This window comes from Anomalospiza imberbis, chromosome 3 (genome assembly GCF_031753505.1).
Source record: "Anomalospiza imberbis isolate Cuckoo-Finch-1a 21T00152 chromosome 3, ASM3175350v1, whole genome shotgun sequence".
NCBI lineage: Eukaryota > Metazoa > Chordata > Aves > Passeriformes > Viduidae > Anomalospiza > Anomalospiza imberbis.
This window is the reverse complement of record NC_089683.1, coordinates 106545959-106561072: the sequence shown is the minus strand read 5'-3', so window position 1 is coordinate 106561072 and position 15114 is coordinate 106545959. Positions and strand designations below refer to the sequence as shown.

Below are 15114 nucleotides of genomic sequence, written 5' to 3'. Positions count from 1 at the left end.
CCAAGTATTGGCAGGGAACAGTTCTGTGCTCTGTGTGCCCTCTGGGGAGGAGTAGAAATGCTTCACAGGGTGGTGGCCATACAGCTACTGCAAGACTCGTGTAGTAAAATCAAAACAGGTGTAGCTGACCACACTTAAAAGGAATATGAATCTATCACTTAAGTTATCTGCTTTTCTTAAGAAGCCCAAAATTCACCTTTGATAGCAAAGCGAGTTGCTTTGGTAAACAAAGATGATTTTGTCAGAATAACTGCTTCGGTTTACTGTGAGTTACATTTTTTGAAAGACAGAAGGTATAAAATACAGAAAAAGTGTAGCAGTAATGAATTTAGTTGTGTATTAAGATGTACTTTAAAAATGCAAATTCTGTCCTAAGATAAACCTGCGCTGATTTTTGTACTGATCTCAACTTCACCAAAATGTGAATTTGCTGATAGAGCTCATGAACTTGTCTGAGGGATGAGAATGGACATTTTTTTTCCTCATTCTGTATGTTGAAGATCAGAACTTCCCCAGTAAGAGAATGATTCTGCTAATTATTCTTAAATTATAGTGAGCTTAGGAATCCTGAAGCCTCTCTGTTGCAATGGGATCAGTATCACAGAATTTGAAGAGCAGGATGCTGTGAAGACTGTGCTACTGAAATCATATCATACCCTGAGTGCAGTAAACTAGCTCTGGTTTGGACTAAATCATTAGCCATGGAGAGCTGCACAGAGCAACTACACAGGTCAAAATCTGTAACAATAATGAGATGATCTAACCTGTGGAGAAAGCCTAGTTCAGGAATTACTTAGTCGCCAACTTGACCCGTTTTGCCAAAATATGTATTTTCAAATTGCCATATTTAAACCTTCACCATACTTTGTGGGCATGAAGAAAAATGTTCTCTGACTCTGAAAACCACTTTTCTTGGCTTCCTGATTTCCTGTAGCTGTCACTGGGAGATGACTATCCTACCTACTGCAGTGGCCAGTATGTACCCAGTACACATTTAACTCACTTTTCAAGGAATAAAGAAAAAAACTTGCAGGGATTTACTACTCGTGGTTATTTTGGCAACACGTGATTAATGCATTTTTGAAGTTGCATTTCTCAAAAGTCCCTTATCTTATGATTTGGCCCCCCTGAAAAGCTGGCTGACAGATTGCAATCACACCGAGTTGGAGCTCTCTGAGCTGCAGGGAAATGAGCGTTGGAAATAGTCACGCGTGGGTGTTGAGCAGCAGGGAGTATGTGAAACACTAGGTAGATGCTTGGTCCAGGATGCTAGAGCATTTTCCTCATCTGAAGTACCTCATTATCTAGAAAAAGAACATTATTTTACTGGCTGGAAGTCAAAGAAGGGGCCTCTTCATGTGGAGAGGAAGCAACAAACAAGCCTGGAGAAGACTGCAGGCTTATTTATGCTACCTGCAAGGATCAGCCATTCTGTCAGGGAGATTGATGATGTGGTGTTTGAGTAGACTGATTCCAGCCTCCAGTTTCTATTCTCCTCTTTCATGCCATCATCCAGATAACAGTTCCTGTTTGTATTTACTGGTGCATTCAGCTTCTTTTTCTGTTGACTGTAGAAGTGAGTTGCAAAGCTCCTAACTAAAGCTAGAATGGTTCATATAGGGCTGTATTTCTACATGCTTGGCTTTCTGGATTTTTTTTCCCTCTTTTCCTCGTGGCAAATTTCCAGACAAATTCTTCATTAAAGCATTAAAGTTGTCTTTAATTGATTTTTTAAGGGTGTCCTCTTACCTGGGTAAAAAGAGATAGAAAAGGGATGTGTCTTTTCTCCTCTTCTACTGCCCTTTCCCGGCATCTTTGTCCTTAACAGGTGTCTGAACACACTGAAACCTCCCAAACCAAAGGTTCAGGTATTTCTGGCCTGGAACATATTTTGTGAAACCTCACTGAAGTTTAAGGACTTCAATAGAAAATTTTACCCAGAATAAATTAAAGGAGTAGATAAGCTCTTTATCATATTAGGAAGTAAAACCAGTAGAGTGTGTTTTAAAATCAAAGTGGAAGAAGAAATCTAAAATAATCAACGAGAAATAGAAAAAAAAACAAAAAACAACCCACAGGCTTTAAAACACAGCTGGAATATTTGTAAAAGGAATAAAGAAAACTTTTCACTTCAAACCTGGATGCTGAGGAACGATTTACAGAATGAGATCACCTTTTTATTGGAGTAGCAACACAAATCTACATAAGAGTAAGGACCAGAAAACAGGAAAAAACCCGAAGAAATATTTGGCCAGTTTGAAAACTGTCACCAGCAGCAGAGGGCAAGTTCAGTAAAGGCATCAAAAAACAAGTGAAAACAGACATGTGGATTTGAAATCCAGTTCTGGAAAATGGTATAGGACCAAACATTGACATGGCTTTAGCCTCCCCCCATAAAGAACAAAGGGCTGTGTGATATTGTCTATCTATCAGTATGACAGCCCTACCTTTGTCATTTCAACCTATTGCCAACTTCAAGGAGATTTGACAGTCAGGTCAAGTCAAAATATGTGTAGCTGAGAGTCAGACACGAGTTGCCTCTTTCTTAGCCACAGATGTAACAGCTGGACACAGAAAGGCAAAATGGGAGGCAGAGGGTGCATAGGACCTTACACAGGACAGAGAGGTGAACGCACAAGGTCAAATCAAAGCTGCCCTGATGGTGGCCAATGCTGTGCACTGAAGAAGGGCTGCAGCCAAAAGGCAAGTGCATTGCAACACTCCCACAACACTGTGAAATACGGAGTTCAAGATAAAGAATTTTTGTAAAGTTTAATAAAGGATAAAATAAGAGACAAAAGTCCAGCTCTGGGGTGCTCCTGGCGGACAGCCAAAGAACACAGGGGTCTATCCCAGCAGTGTTATCTTTATAGGTTACATCGCTGAGGTACGTGCATATTCATGTGTTTCATACATTATTTAAACATTCTTGTGAACTTTCTGATGTTTTAGGAACTCCTTTGTTTGACTTCTTCACACTCCGGCTTATCTGCATGATATCCTGGGTCAATATATTTTATTTCTTCTTGTGTCTCCATCCTGCTGCTTCACATCCTCTGACAAGGATTTATTATGTCCTCCTTAAATTTAACATGGTGTTCTCTAATTGTCCTCCAGTGCTTGGTTTGTGTCATGGTTATCACTTGGAGGATTCAGTCAAGGAAAGGGGAACACCATGATCACTTTACACGCTTTGTTTGGTTAGATAGGGGTATTTTAACACCTAGTGTTCAGCTAAGGCCTATGAGATAGTATATTCACCCCACTACTATTTCTATAAACTATGCAGTACATACTTAAAGATTTTGTTATAGTGACAAACAGCTAAATAAAGGTATGCATGATATTATATCTGAATACTTATGATCAGTGCAAAAACTAAAATATATAATGCGAAAGCCAATATCTTATTGCAGTCCTCTTTTCTTAACAACACCTTCCTTTTCTCTCAAATCAGTCTGTCCTACCTCCAATGTACCTATTGACATCTGAGAAGAAAAAAAGTACTTTGAGGAATCTCCTTGGTTCAGTTCAGCACTGTCAAGAATAACAAGGGCTTGAAATAAAACAAAACAAAAAAACAAAAAAAAAAAAGGCAACAAAGCAACTTTCAACTTGGATTTGGACCTGAGGTTAAAATCTGTGAAAGAAAGCCAAAGATTTCCTGAGGGTTTGTGGAGTGCATGTTATTTCCTTGTAGTTTTGTCCAACAGAATAGGAAGCACCTGGTAATGTGGAAGACAAAAGCTGCTCTCCAAAAGCCACATAGTTTTGTGTGCCAAAAACTTGTGTTGTAAAAGACTTGCATTTGTTCCTGACATATTTTGCATTGTTAAAAATATGTAAGGCTGGTCTTTGAAAAAAGAAGTCAATGTTACAAAAGTGGAAGCACATTTTTATTGGGAAAAAAGCTACAGAAAGGTTTTCTGTGACTATTAGGCAGGTCAGGAAGGAGCCTTCTGAATTCCTGGGGGAGATCCTGTGTAGGGCAATGAGGATATGCTGGAGATAGAACAAAGTCTTGGGGTGAAAAAGTTAGTTTCCAGATGTCCCTCTCCACAGCAGGGGGGTTTGGATTAGATGTTCTTTAAAAGCTCCATCCAGCCCAAACCATTCTATGGTTCTACAATTCTTCGGTTCTTGCCAGTTCAGTGCAAGTTCCTGCTAATGTTTAATGCACAGTGTAAGCTGTGCTCCCCACAAACATGAAAGCACATGACACTTCTCTTGATGACGGCAAGAAGCGTAAGCAATCTGTTACTAGTTATTATTTGCTACTGTTATTAATGAATCAGTCAATTTAATAATTAAAGGAATATATTAAATTGAATGAAAGTAAAATTGGAAAAGCCACGAGCAAATCAGCGCCGAGCCAGGCGATCGGCGCTGGGTGAACTGGGTCTGGACAATGCCGCTCCGTACCCTGGCAGTTCACAGGGTACTGATTTCACAGGGTCTTTTTTATACTGTTTCCAGACTTAGCGGGATTCTGGGGGGGGTCCTCCTGTTTCCTTTTGTCCTTTTTCACATATTAATGTGTGCTCTTTTTTTGTGGTGCTACCAAACAGTGGTTTTCCCAGAATACTCCGATTGCTGAAATCCTGTTAGACGGTAATCCCCTCGAATATCTTGTTCTGGCGATGAATATTCATCTTATCGTTCAAGGCATATCTTCTAGACAGAATAATCCTTCAGAATAACCACCTTTGGAGACAGGAATTCATCCTGTGTATATTGCTCTTTCCTGTCACTTGGTTCCATTAAAAAGGATACTGTATTTTTTAGTCCTGAGCACGAATTTATTCTAAATCATATATTACACTACGAAATCTGTTTTGGCTAGTGAATGAAACTATAGGAATGAAACTAGGAAGTCCTATAGTAAGTGCTGCAGAAATATAATTTGTCAAAATTCCCTTTAAAAACTTAAGCCTGGCGGGCAAGCTCCCGACAGCAGCGCCGCGGAGCCGCCGTGCGCAGACTTGGGTGATGTCACGGGCCAGGCGGCGGGAGGAGGATATGTGGATATTGTATTATATACTGTTATAAACGCCAATCACTTGTTTTTTAAAATTTTAAAAGTTTAATAATAATAAAATGGTTATAAAAATAGTAATACAATTAGAGTAATGAAAATTTAGAGTTAGGACAATTACAAGACAATAAAAAGCAAAGAATTACGGACGCCCGGATGCTCTCGGGCACTTAAGCCCAATAAGCATGCCTTGTGAACAAAGGAATAATCTTTAAAAGCAACAGCCTGTTGGATATTCATACATCACATACATGATGCATAAATTCCTTGCAAATTAAGAACTTTTCTGGTTTTTGTCAACTTCTTCCCCTTAATCCTGGTGGTTCCATAAAGATGGAGAGAAGGTGGAAGAATGTTTGTCTTTTCCGATAAGGAGGCAGTAATTCTTTATGGGCCCCCATCATTGCCATCTCTGTGTGAAGAGTTTCTTCGTTATCTCATCTCTTGCTTGAGTTAGTAAAAAAAACCCCACATACATAGGTTCTATTTTAACTACAAAACTACATATACCATACTATTAAAATGTTAATACAGCACTTCTAATCAATATAACATAATACATATAGTATTCAATTTAATATTTGCGAAAAGCCAAGCATAAAATATGCATTTTTCACATATACATATGGATATGTGTATATTGTACTGTATCGTGCATACTGCGTTATATTGACGTGTAAGGATACATATGTATATTGCACGTTAATCTATGTGTATTGCATATTGCATGATCTATACCTACACTGTGTGTTGATATACAGATGTACTGCATCTTGGATGATATATATTGATAGACTGTATCTGCATATTGATAGAAATATGGGCATTGATATGATAAATGGGCACGTAGCATATTTTTATATTTGTACACTGCATATTGTATGATATTTAGATATATATCTATATTGCATAGATATAGAGATACACGACATATTCTACGATACCTATACTGACTATATATCGGTACAATATATACGCATACTGCTATGACATATATGTGCATTGCCCTGGGGCTCACGGTAACAACGCCGGGGGTTGCTATCCACCCCGCTGAGGCGCAGACGGCACCTGGGGCGGTGCTGCTTTGCCAGGAGGCCGTGCCTGGCGCCGACCGTGCGGCCGCACCGGAGCGGGCAGCGCCGCGCCGGGCCCCGGGCCGCCGCGCCCGCCCCGCGCGCCACTCAACAGTGGCGTCACTTCCGGCCGCGGGCCGCGGCCCGGCCAATGGGCGCGGGGCGGGGGCGGGACGCCTCACGCTCACCGAGGCAACGGGCGGACGAGCGGGCGGTCCCGGATGGCGGCGGTGCAGGGTGAGTGCGGCGCCGCCGCGGGGCTGCCCCGGCCCGGCCTCTCCCGTGCGTGCCGCCCGCGGGGCTGCGCGGGCCGGGAACGGGCCTGGGACGGGCGGCCGCGCGCGGGCTGCCCCGGGTGACGTCACGGGCCGCGGGCCCGCGTGACGTCACGGGCCGGGCGGCGGGGGCAGCGCGCCGCCGGGGCCGGGCCGGCCCGAGCCGCCGCGCGCTCCGCCGTGCGCGCCGCCGTGCGCGCCGCCGTGCGCGCTCCGCCGTGCGCTCCGCCGTGCGCTCCGCCGCGCGCTCCCGGCCGCGGCGCGGCGGCCCCGCCCTGGCCCTCGCGCGGTTGTGCGGCTCCCAGCGCCGGTTTGGGAGCCGGAGCTCCTTTTGCGGTGCGGCCGGGGCATTGGCCGTTCCGGCAAAGTCGTTTCGGTTCCCGTTGTTCGGCAGTCACGCCGCTGTGTACGCTTGCACCGCTCCTGCCGCTCCGCAGGTGGGAAGCAGGAAAGGTGTAGCAAGGGGGAATCAAGTCAAGAGTGGTGGAAGCATGACAGCGCAGGAGGGAGAAGTGATAAATCCTAAAAGAGGCTTGAAAGGGAAAAGTTGGGTCCAGTGGGAGCTTACCAAGAGGAAGCAGCGGGTTTGTGAATGAAATGTAAAAGGACTCGAAGAACAGTTTGAGATGGGAGGTGTCTGAGCAAATTGAGTTGGTATGGAGGAAGCAAACGAGAGAGATAGGTTGCCTGTATGTTCTCTGGAGAAATAAACACATCCTTAGTCCCACCTCTGTGCAAAGGCCTAATTAGGATTTCCAGCCTGCAGTTACACTGTTAGTAATTCTTCAAGTGACATCTCCATCTTAATTTTCAAAAGCCATTTTATCATCATTATTGCTTTCTCTACTACCACACTATTTCTTCCATTGCTGTGAGAGTTTAAATTCCTTTCTTGCTCCTCTGTTTCTTTACTGAAGTCTGTGCTGTACCCTTGTTGTAGGAGTGACTTCCTGTAGGGTGTAGCAAGATGCAGCAAAGAGGACCAATGGTTGCTGGAGCCATTATTATTGGTAAAAAGGAAGTACATGCAGTGATGAATGCTTTATCTTGGCTCTGAATTTTTTTCAAGTGACCATTCCAATTGGATATAATCCATAAACACATTCTCTCTGTAGAGCCTATGTATTGTAGTGGCCTTTCATTTTGTATCGGGACATATATAATTATAATAATAAGTTCATATTTAATTTTGAAAAGTAAATTTATAAGTGTGTGACGATTACTAGGTTATATTTAGTATTTAGGAAGAAATTCTGGTAAATAAATAACTTCCTCCAGAGCTGTGCTGATTCTTCTTATCAGAAGAATAGTTGTGGCAAACCAGCCGATTTGTTGTGTGGCACTGCTGAATCTTGCTAAGCATCATTTACATAGTTTGGGCCATTCAAATGGAGTGGTATTTAATTGCTGGAGTAAGCCATATAGCATTTGAAGAGTCAGTGGTTTAAGTCTCATGAGGTTTTCTCCATTTCTGCATTAGCACTACATGCTTTTCACTTCCTAAAGTAATTCAGTGTGTGGAATGTCTCTGTTTTACCTTCTGAACTAGACAAAGGATTTTGTCAGGATTAATATGTAGTAAGCTGTGCATAAGAGCAGCAGTAAATACAGACACTTTGTTTGGCAACTCCTGATAAATACATCATTCTGTATTGTTATTTTTTTGTTTCATGTACTAGATAATAGTGACAATATTTCCATTAGCTTTCTATAAGCATTAATTTCCTTAGCACCTTAAGGGTAACCATCAAAGCCAATAGTTACTAAATTACTTGACCTTGACTTAAGCACGTTGAGGTTCACTAGTAATCATGGTAGCTCTTCTTACCCAGCCAAACATTATTTGACTGTTTTAGGCTTACTTGGTTTTGTTTTAGAAATAATTTGTCATTAAAAAAGAGTTAATTTATTTTTTCTTTTCCTGCTGCAAATTAGTAGGGAATTATAAGGGGATGGGATGAAACAGTATGGAAGAATAGGAGTTCATTATAGGATCTTAAACAGGTATTTCCTGCATGGAAAGGAAAAGGTGTGGTGTTTTAAAGAGTTAGTCATGTGCCAGTTAGATGTGATGAGTGGAGAAATTAGTTGCATTGTTGGAAAACAGGACACCATGGAAAGCAAAACTTGTATTAACAATTCCTTCCAGTGTCTGGCAAGATCATTAGGTTCAACTTGTAGTGAAAAGGCTGCTTTCAGCTTGCAGCACGGACTTTGATTATTTTAGGTCTCATTAATGCTGTTGGCTAGGGAAGAGGCAGAACTTGGAAACCCTGCTTTGGAGAGGTGTGTTCTCCTTGGTTTAAACTTCTCTCCTAAAAGTTCTTTCTGAGGTTCTTCGTGTGAAATTCATCTCTTGAAGTCGGTGTCTAACATATATATCTGATCTGGTTTTAGGATGATTTCTCTCCAGAGTTTATTTTTGAATGGAAGTGTGCTCCTTCCCAGTAGAAGATGGTGATCCTAATGTATGATCATGGAGAAGGGGATAAGTTCAGTAGAAGTGTTACCTTCCAAATCATCTCAGGTTACAGCTGTAAAAGTGGTCGTCAAAGAGCCCGAAACAAAGCAAACCCAAAGAGGGAAACGAGTGGGATTTGTGCTTGTCCATGCAGGTAAGATGTGGAAGCAGAACAGCTGGAATGGAAATAAAGCATATTTTGATATGAAACTAGTTACCAACAAAAATTTTATAGTGTCTTCGGACTACTAGTGTGCTAATAAAGTGACATCAACTCTGTGTTCAAGTCTCGGAATGAGGAGTTTGATTGGAAGTTGCACTAGAAAGTCTTAATCATACTGTGCTTATTTGGGTGTTCTGGATAATATTTTTGTTCTCCTTCCTAAATGTAAAGGATTATAAAATGTTGTGTTCTTTAGTTGTCTGCTAAGCTTGGCAAACCTACAAAATGAGGGAGATATTTCAGTCTGTTTCTTTATCCACGTAAGGATCAAATACAGTCCTTTCTTTCATTGGTGATGGTTTCTTGTCTAGCTTGTCCATGAGGACAGTCCACCTAAGACCTTCTGAAATCTACTTGGGCTGTTTGTTGCAGAACTCTTTTTACCCTTCTGACATTTTTTCTTCTATTTTTTTTTTTTGATCTTGTTCATGTTTAAGTGAGTTACTGTTTATTCTTTCCACATGTAATGAAGGGCTCCTCTACTCAGATCTGATACAGAAATTATGTATTATGTGTATCTTGCTCATAAATTCTTCTTTCATAGGTTCTTTATTAAATACTATGAATTACAAAGTTAACAACGCTTATGTCTGGGTGTATATTGAGCATCTGACTGGGGTGAAATAGAGGAAAGTGGACTGGTCATGCCTAAAATATTTGAAAAGCCAACATGTTACTTGCTTTATAAAATCATTAAGATTAAAAAACCAGCCCCAAACCTTAAATAATTTATTCTGGGTTGATGTTTGATGACCCTGGTGTTCTATTTTAAGGGCAAATGAAATTGCTCAATATAGTGTCCTTTGCTGGGTCATTTTGGTATTAGTGTTAAAGCTTAGTTTACTAGAGTTTCTCAAAACTAATATTTCTAAAGGTGAGCAAAGGGAAGATGAGGGAAATACAATCACGTTTTTAGGTGCAAAACCTGGTAAAACAGAAGTAGATTTCAAATATGTGCGCCACTCTTGTTTTTCTGATGCTGCATTTAGTTGAATGGTGGCATTGATAAACTTTTCAGGGGTGGAAGTAGGGGCAGTGGCTTCAAAATAGGGCAGAAAGGTTCAATACAGCAGGATAGTTATAAAGACTGAGAATAAGAAAAAAGATGAAAAATCTGTATGAGCTTCATTTGAAGGAACTCCTTGTTCTAAGTCAGGAGTAACAAGCTTTAAAAATGTAGCATAAACATGAGAAAATGAGCAGAATTGTGGAAAAAAGAAAATCAGAGTTTGACTTAAAACTGAGGGTTTTGCTCAATAATGGAGAGTAAAGAAAAAAGCTATGCTGGAAATCCTCCAAGAAAGAGTGAAACTGGAATCTCTTGGAACGTTTTTATAGGAAGAGATTGATGCTAATATTTATACCTGTGTGCTTCTGGATCTATGATCTGTATCCTGTATTTTACTGAGTGTGTTTGATTCTGTGTTTGAATGCATCAAGTTGTCAATCATTGATAGAAAAAGGAAATGCCAATGTAATCCAGACTAAGGAACACTGTATCTGCCTGTGTCTTAAATCTCTGTGTGAACTGCAGGCTGTAGTTTGCTGGGTACTAGAATATATTTTCTTTCTGTTTCAATTGCAGGTGCAGGTTATCATTCTGAATCCAAAGCTAAAGAGTACAAGCATGTGTGCAAAAGAGCCTGCCAGAAGGTATGTGTCACCAGCTCCACAGTCCCGTACTGGGTACACAAGAAATATCTGGGCTTAGCTGCTTGGGCTGTTTGTATTTGTAGAAGGAAATGAGGGAAACCAGAGCAGAAACAGTTAAGATGATACAGAGACAGGACAGTGCGTGGCCATGAGATGCAGCAACATTGTCATAGTGCTGGAAAATAGCAGACACCATATGAACAGTGGGAGAACAAGAGAAGGTCACAGTGGTACCTACAAGGAGTATTTCTACAGCTTCCTGCACTTCTCCAGGCTTTCTGGATCTAAGTATGGTATCTATATATTGATTTCTTCCGTGTTCAGTCTTTGGAGTTTATTTAAACTCTAGCATCCAGGTTGCTCTGTGAATGCAGGGATTTCTATAATTATTATATTCTTGATAGCTCTTACCGTCTTAATAGGAAGGGAGGTAGAAACAGGAAAAACAAAACCAAAAAAATCAAAGTTGGAAACGGAGAAATGGCAAGACTTTCATTTCCATTGAGATTAATATGTTTTCATCTATTCCAAGAACTTTGCTTTGGAACTGGGAAGTCCTGTCTTTTAAGTGTTGAATGAGTAACTGGAAGACCTCTCTCTGAAGTTTTTAATGCAGGGAGAAGGAGCTTGGCAGGATTTTTAGAAGAGTCTCAGAGTTGGTCTCTGATAAGTATCACTTTGTGTTACAGTTTGTTGCTCAATCCTAATACCAATCTAATTTTGTAATGAGAGGCCTCACAAATCATCCAAACTTAACACGGGCTTTTTTAGCCTTGGTGAAAGTAATTTTCCAGCTAGTTATGTGAGATCTGCTGTAGAATTCAAGTCCAATTTGAGATTCTGTGTAGCTACTCTTGAGCTGAGTAGCCAACATCAATAACTTCTGTGAAGAGCAAACAGTTTGAGATTTGTCTTGCAGCCAGAGTTGTTTTCTGGGGTTCCCTGAGAAAGCTTGACTGTAAGATCTTGTTCAGTATGGATCTAATAAATACTATTAGGCTCTACAAGTTCATTGTGTGTGTATGCAATTTGAAGGTAGCATTATCTTAGGTGATTTGTATTGGTGATGAGGTTGTGAAGTTCTCTTCATTTTTATGGTAGTTGCTATATGTGGTACTAGAAATTTTGGATCTTGGAAGGAAAAGTTGAAACTTGTTGACTGACATTTGGTGTTTGAGGACATGAAGTTTAAGAAGTTATTTTGATAGAAATTTGACTATGCAGAAATCTGCTACTAAATGCAGTGTGACAATGTCATAATAGTAAAATCATACCTTCAGATCTGCCCTCATATGATTCATACTGACTTTTTCCAGTGCCTCTTGTTCTTACACCCTCTTACACTTTCAACTAATGTGGTGAAGATTTTATTTTATACAGGATTAGAAAAATGTAGGGGTCAGTCACAGAATAATAGAATTTCCTAATCATCAGCTAAAACTTGTGTTTTACAGGCAATTGAAAAGCTACAGGCTGGTGCTCTTGCAACAGATGCAGTGACTGCAGCACTTATAGAATTAGAGGTATGAATTTCTGACCAGTAGTAAATATACCTCTTGGGTAAATCTTGCCAGACCTTTCTGTAGGGGGTATTAAATGGGCAATCTCAGTGGATTTTTGGTTTTGTGCTACACTAATTTTATCTTTTGCTTTTCCACTATATTTTGGCCTAAATATGTTTAAGTACTTTATAAAAATGCAAACTGATTGAAAGTTTTCTAGTTGGTGCAATTTGGTTGTCATTTTAGGTATGCTTTATCAGATGGTCTACCCTTTAAGAATAAATGCAGCGATTAAAGATTTACTGAACACTTTTTGTAAGGACTTCATTTCTGGCTTGCTGAGCTACAGACAGGTTGTTCTGGCTCTGCTTCTTAGAGAGGGAAAATATATCCTACTGGTTTTGATTATTATGACAAAATATGTGTAGAGGAATAGGGAAAGTAAGGTTTTTATTTCAAAACAATACTTGTTAATTAAGATAGAACATCTTGATGAGCAGCTACTGGTGAGGTTTTTGGAAAAGTGTATTTTTGTAGTGATGAGGTTTTTATAGCATCTGCCTTCAGTGTAGGTCCCCATAAAATAATGTAGAAGTGAGTAAAGCTAAACATTTCTGGGTGGTAAATGAAGCAGTTTGGTCATTGTCCCAGATCCACTAATCCTTCATGACAGTAATGATGGAAACAGGTACTCTTCTTCTCCTGTAAGTAGTAATTGCTTCTTCCTCTCCAACTTTATTAGTAAAAAAAAAAAGGAAAGCAAGGTAGGTGTTGTGCTGTAAAAATAATTTCCTGCACTTGGAATTTATGGTAGTATTCCAAGAGGATTAGCAGTGGATTTTCTTATCCAGATGTTGGGAAAGTGTTCATTAATGAACTTGATGGGGATAGTGTAAGGCAGGCAGTAAGTGCATACTTCAGTATGTGTTAGACATGCTGACTGGGAGCCAAGGCTTCAGTCACACTGTGAACTTGGCAAGTGCCTTGGCTTTTAGCACTCCTGTGGGTCTCACTGAGCCGTTCAAATATGCTTTCATGTGTTGTATTACACATTGGAGTATAGCTCACAGAAAGCAGCGGGTATCTCTCTCATGGAATTATTTACAATGCACTTCCCTAAGCTCACTGAGGCTGCTCTCGCTCCATGAGACTGGATTGTGTGTCCGCTGCCTCCTCAGTGGAAAACAAAAATAAAAATCTGCTTTGGGTTGTGATTTTTATCGTGTTCCTGAGCTACAGAGAAAAACATATTTTGAGAAGCTTAACCGAACAGTTGTAGATCTCTTTGCAGCTGTGTCTGGGGTAAATAGTTTATATGTTTTTGTTATCCCCAAGAGACTTTTCTTTTACTTTGGTAGATTTAAATACTCCGAAGTAGCTTCTGTAGAACAATTTAAGATGAAAATGAAATGAAAGATTAAATGAAAATGTTTTTTCCAATTACTCCAGTCAGAAACCTTTTTCTTCTTATCTGTCTTGCTACTACTGTACAGATGCCTGCCATCCTTCCAATTTCTGGTTCAGCAATTGTCTTAGGTAGTATTTTTGTCTTCTGTTGCACAAAGTTGTTTCTTTTTTGGCTTTTTCCTGTTTTTAAGTTTAAATGTTACTTTGTTCAGGTTGTAGTGCAGTCATTAATGCAATTATTTACTTTCATTTATTCATTAAGTGATTTATATAATCTCTTAATTGAAGATTCTGTGTGTTACTGGAATAGGGAGTACTGGGTTTGGGATTTGGCCTTCTTTAAAGTAGTTAGTTATGCAGTTACATTGAGGGAAAGTCCAATTTATACCCAAACCAGAAAATGGTGTGGTTTGCAGTGGCAGTTTTTTGGATCTGGTGTGAGAAACTCCCAAGTGTTAGACTGTCAGCTTCCAAAATAGGGAACAGTTTGTATCTACTCATACCTCATTTTGAACACCACCTCCAGACATCTCTGTCATTTCTGGAGCTACATCTTCTGGTTTAGTACTGGTGGTTTTTCTGATGCTCTGTGGAAAACAAACTACACATGGTAAGTCAACAAAGCAATCAGAATAGTTTTTCTCCTTAATTGCAAGATTTTATGAGTAAAAATATAGGTTTGTGTTGACAGTCTCCCTAGTGAGCTGTCACTCCCTTTTGTTTATGCTTTAGCATAAACAATGTGTTTTAGCATTTGAAGTTGACAAATAAATAACAAAAATCTGTGTGAAACTGTTTGTGTTCTTGTCTCCCTGTAACACAAATAAAGATGCAGAACAACAGAATATTGTATTAAATGATAACATTTCATTATAAAGTATACTGACTGTAACTTCTTGATATTTTGGTTTCTGTAGGACACATTGCTATGAGTTTATCTGAAATATTTAATCACTTTTACAGTTCTCTCAGACTTTTAATGCTGTATTCCAAACATTTGTAATCTTTGCAAGGCAAAATGTCTTTTCATGGAAATCTCACAAGAGATTAATTTTTTTCCTCAGTTCCGCTCAATTACAGAACTCCTGTTACACAGGATTGCAGCTCATCCAAAAGGCATCACTTCAAAGAGTTGTTGAGGCACAAGAGTTGCTCTTGATCTTTTATGAGCAAGCAGACAGTTTGCTTGTGGTATGCTGTCTGTGTTTTATTTTTTCAGGCTCTAAGTGCAGAAAGAATAGCCTTTCTTTGTTGGACTGTGTGACTCTCAAGTGAAATGGTGTTCTGTGAGTACAGTAATAGTAATAATGAACTAGAGGAAAAGGTGGATTCCTTTTGCAAAGGAACAAGACTGACACAGAATATTGTTAAAACAACTGTGCTGGTCTTCATAAGCATCAGCTGTATTTGATAAGGTCATTAAGGCAGGTATGTTTTGTGGTTTGAGAGCTCTGGTATTGCAGAGAAACAAATGCACACGTTACC

General features: G+C 39.9%; 1 protein-coding gene across 6 annotated transcripts in view; it reads left to right on the top strand.

Moving 5' to 3' along the window:
• Positions 1-6224: 6224 nt before the first annotated feature.
• The window catches only part of TASP1 (taspase 1), a 77888-nt gene continuing 68998 nt past the window's right edge, over positions 6225-15114 (top strand). For 5 of the 6 annotated variants that reach the window (XM_068186309.1, XM_068186307.1, XM_068186310.1 and 2 more), the window contains exons 1-4: positions 6225-6345; positions 8781-8998; positions 10653-10720; positions 12175-12243. In XM_068186309.1, coding sequence (XP_068042410.1) covers positions 8854-8998; positions 10653-10720; positions 12175-12243 — 282 coding nt within the window. In that variant the 5' untranslated portion in view covers positions 6225-6345; positions 8781-8853. Of the gene's footprint in view, positions 6346-6914; positions 6968-8780; positions 8999-10652; positions 10721-12174; positions 12244-15114 lie in introns of those variants that run through there. The other variant, XM_068186306.1, reaches the window with a different exon arrangement.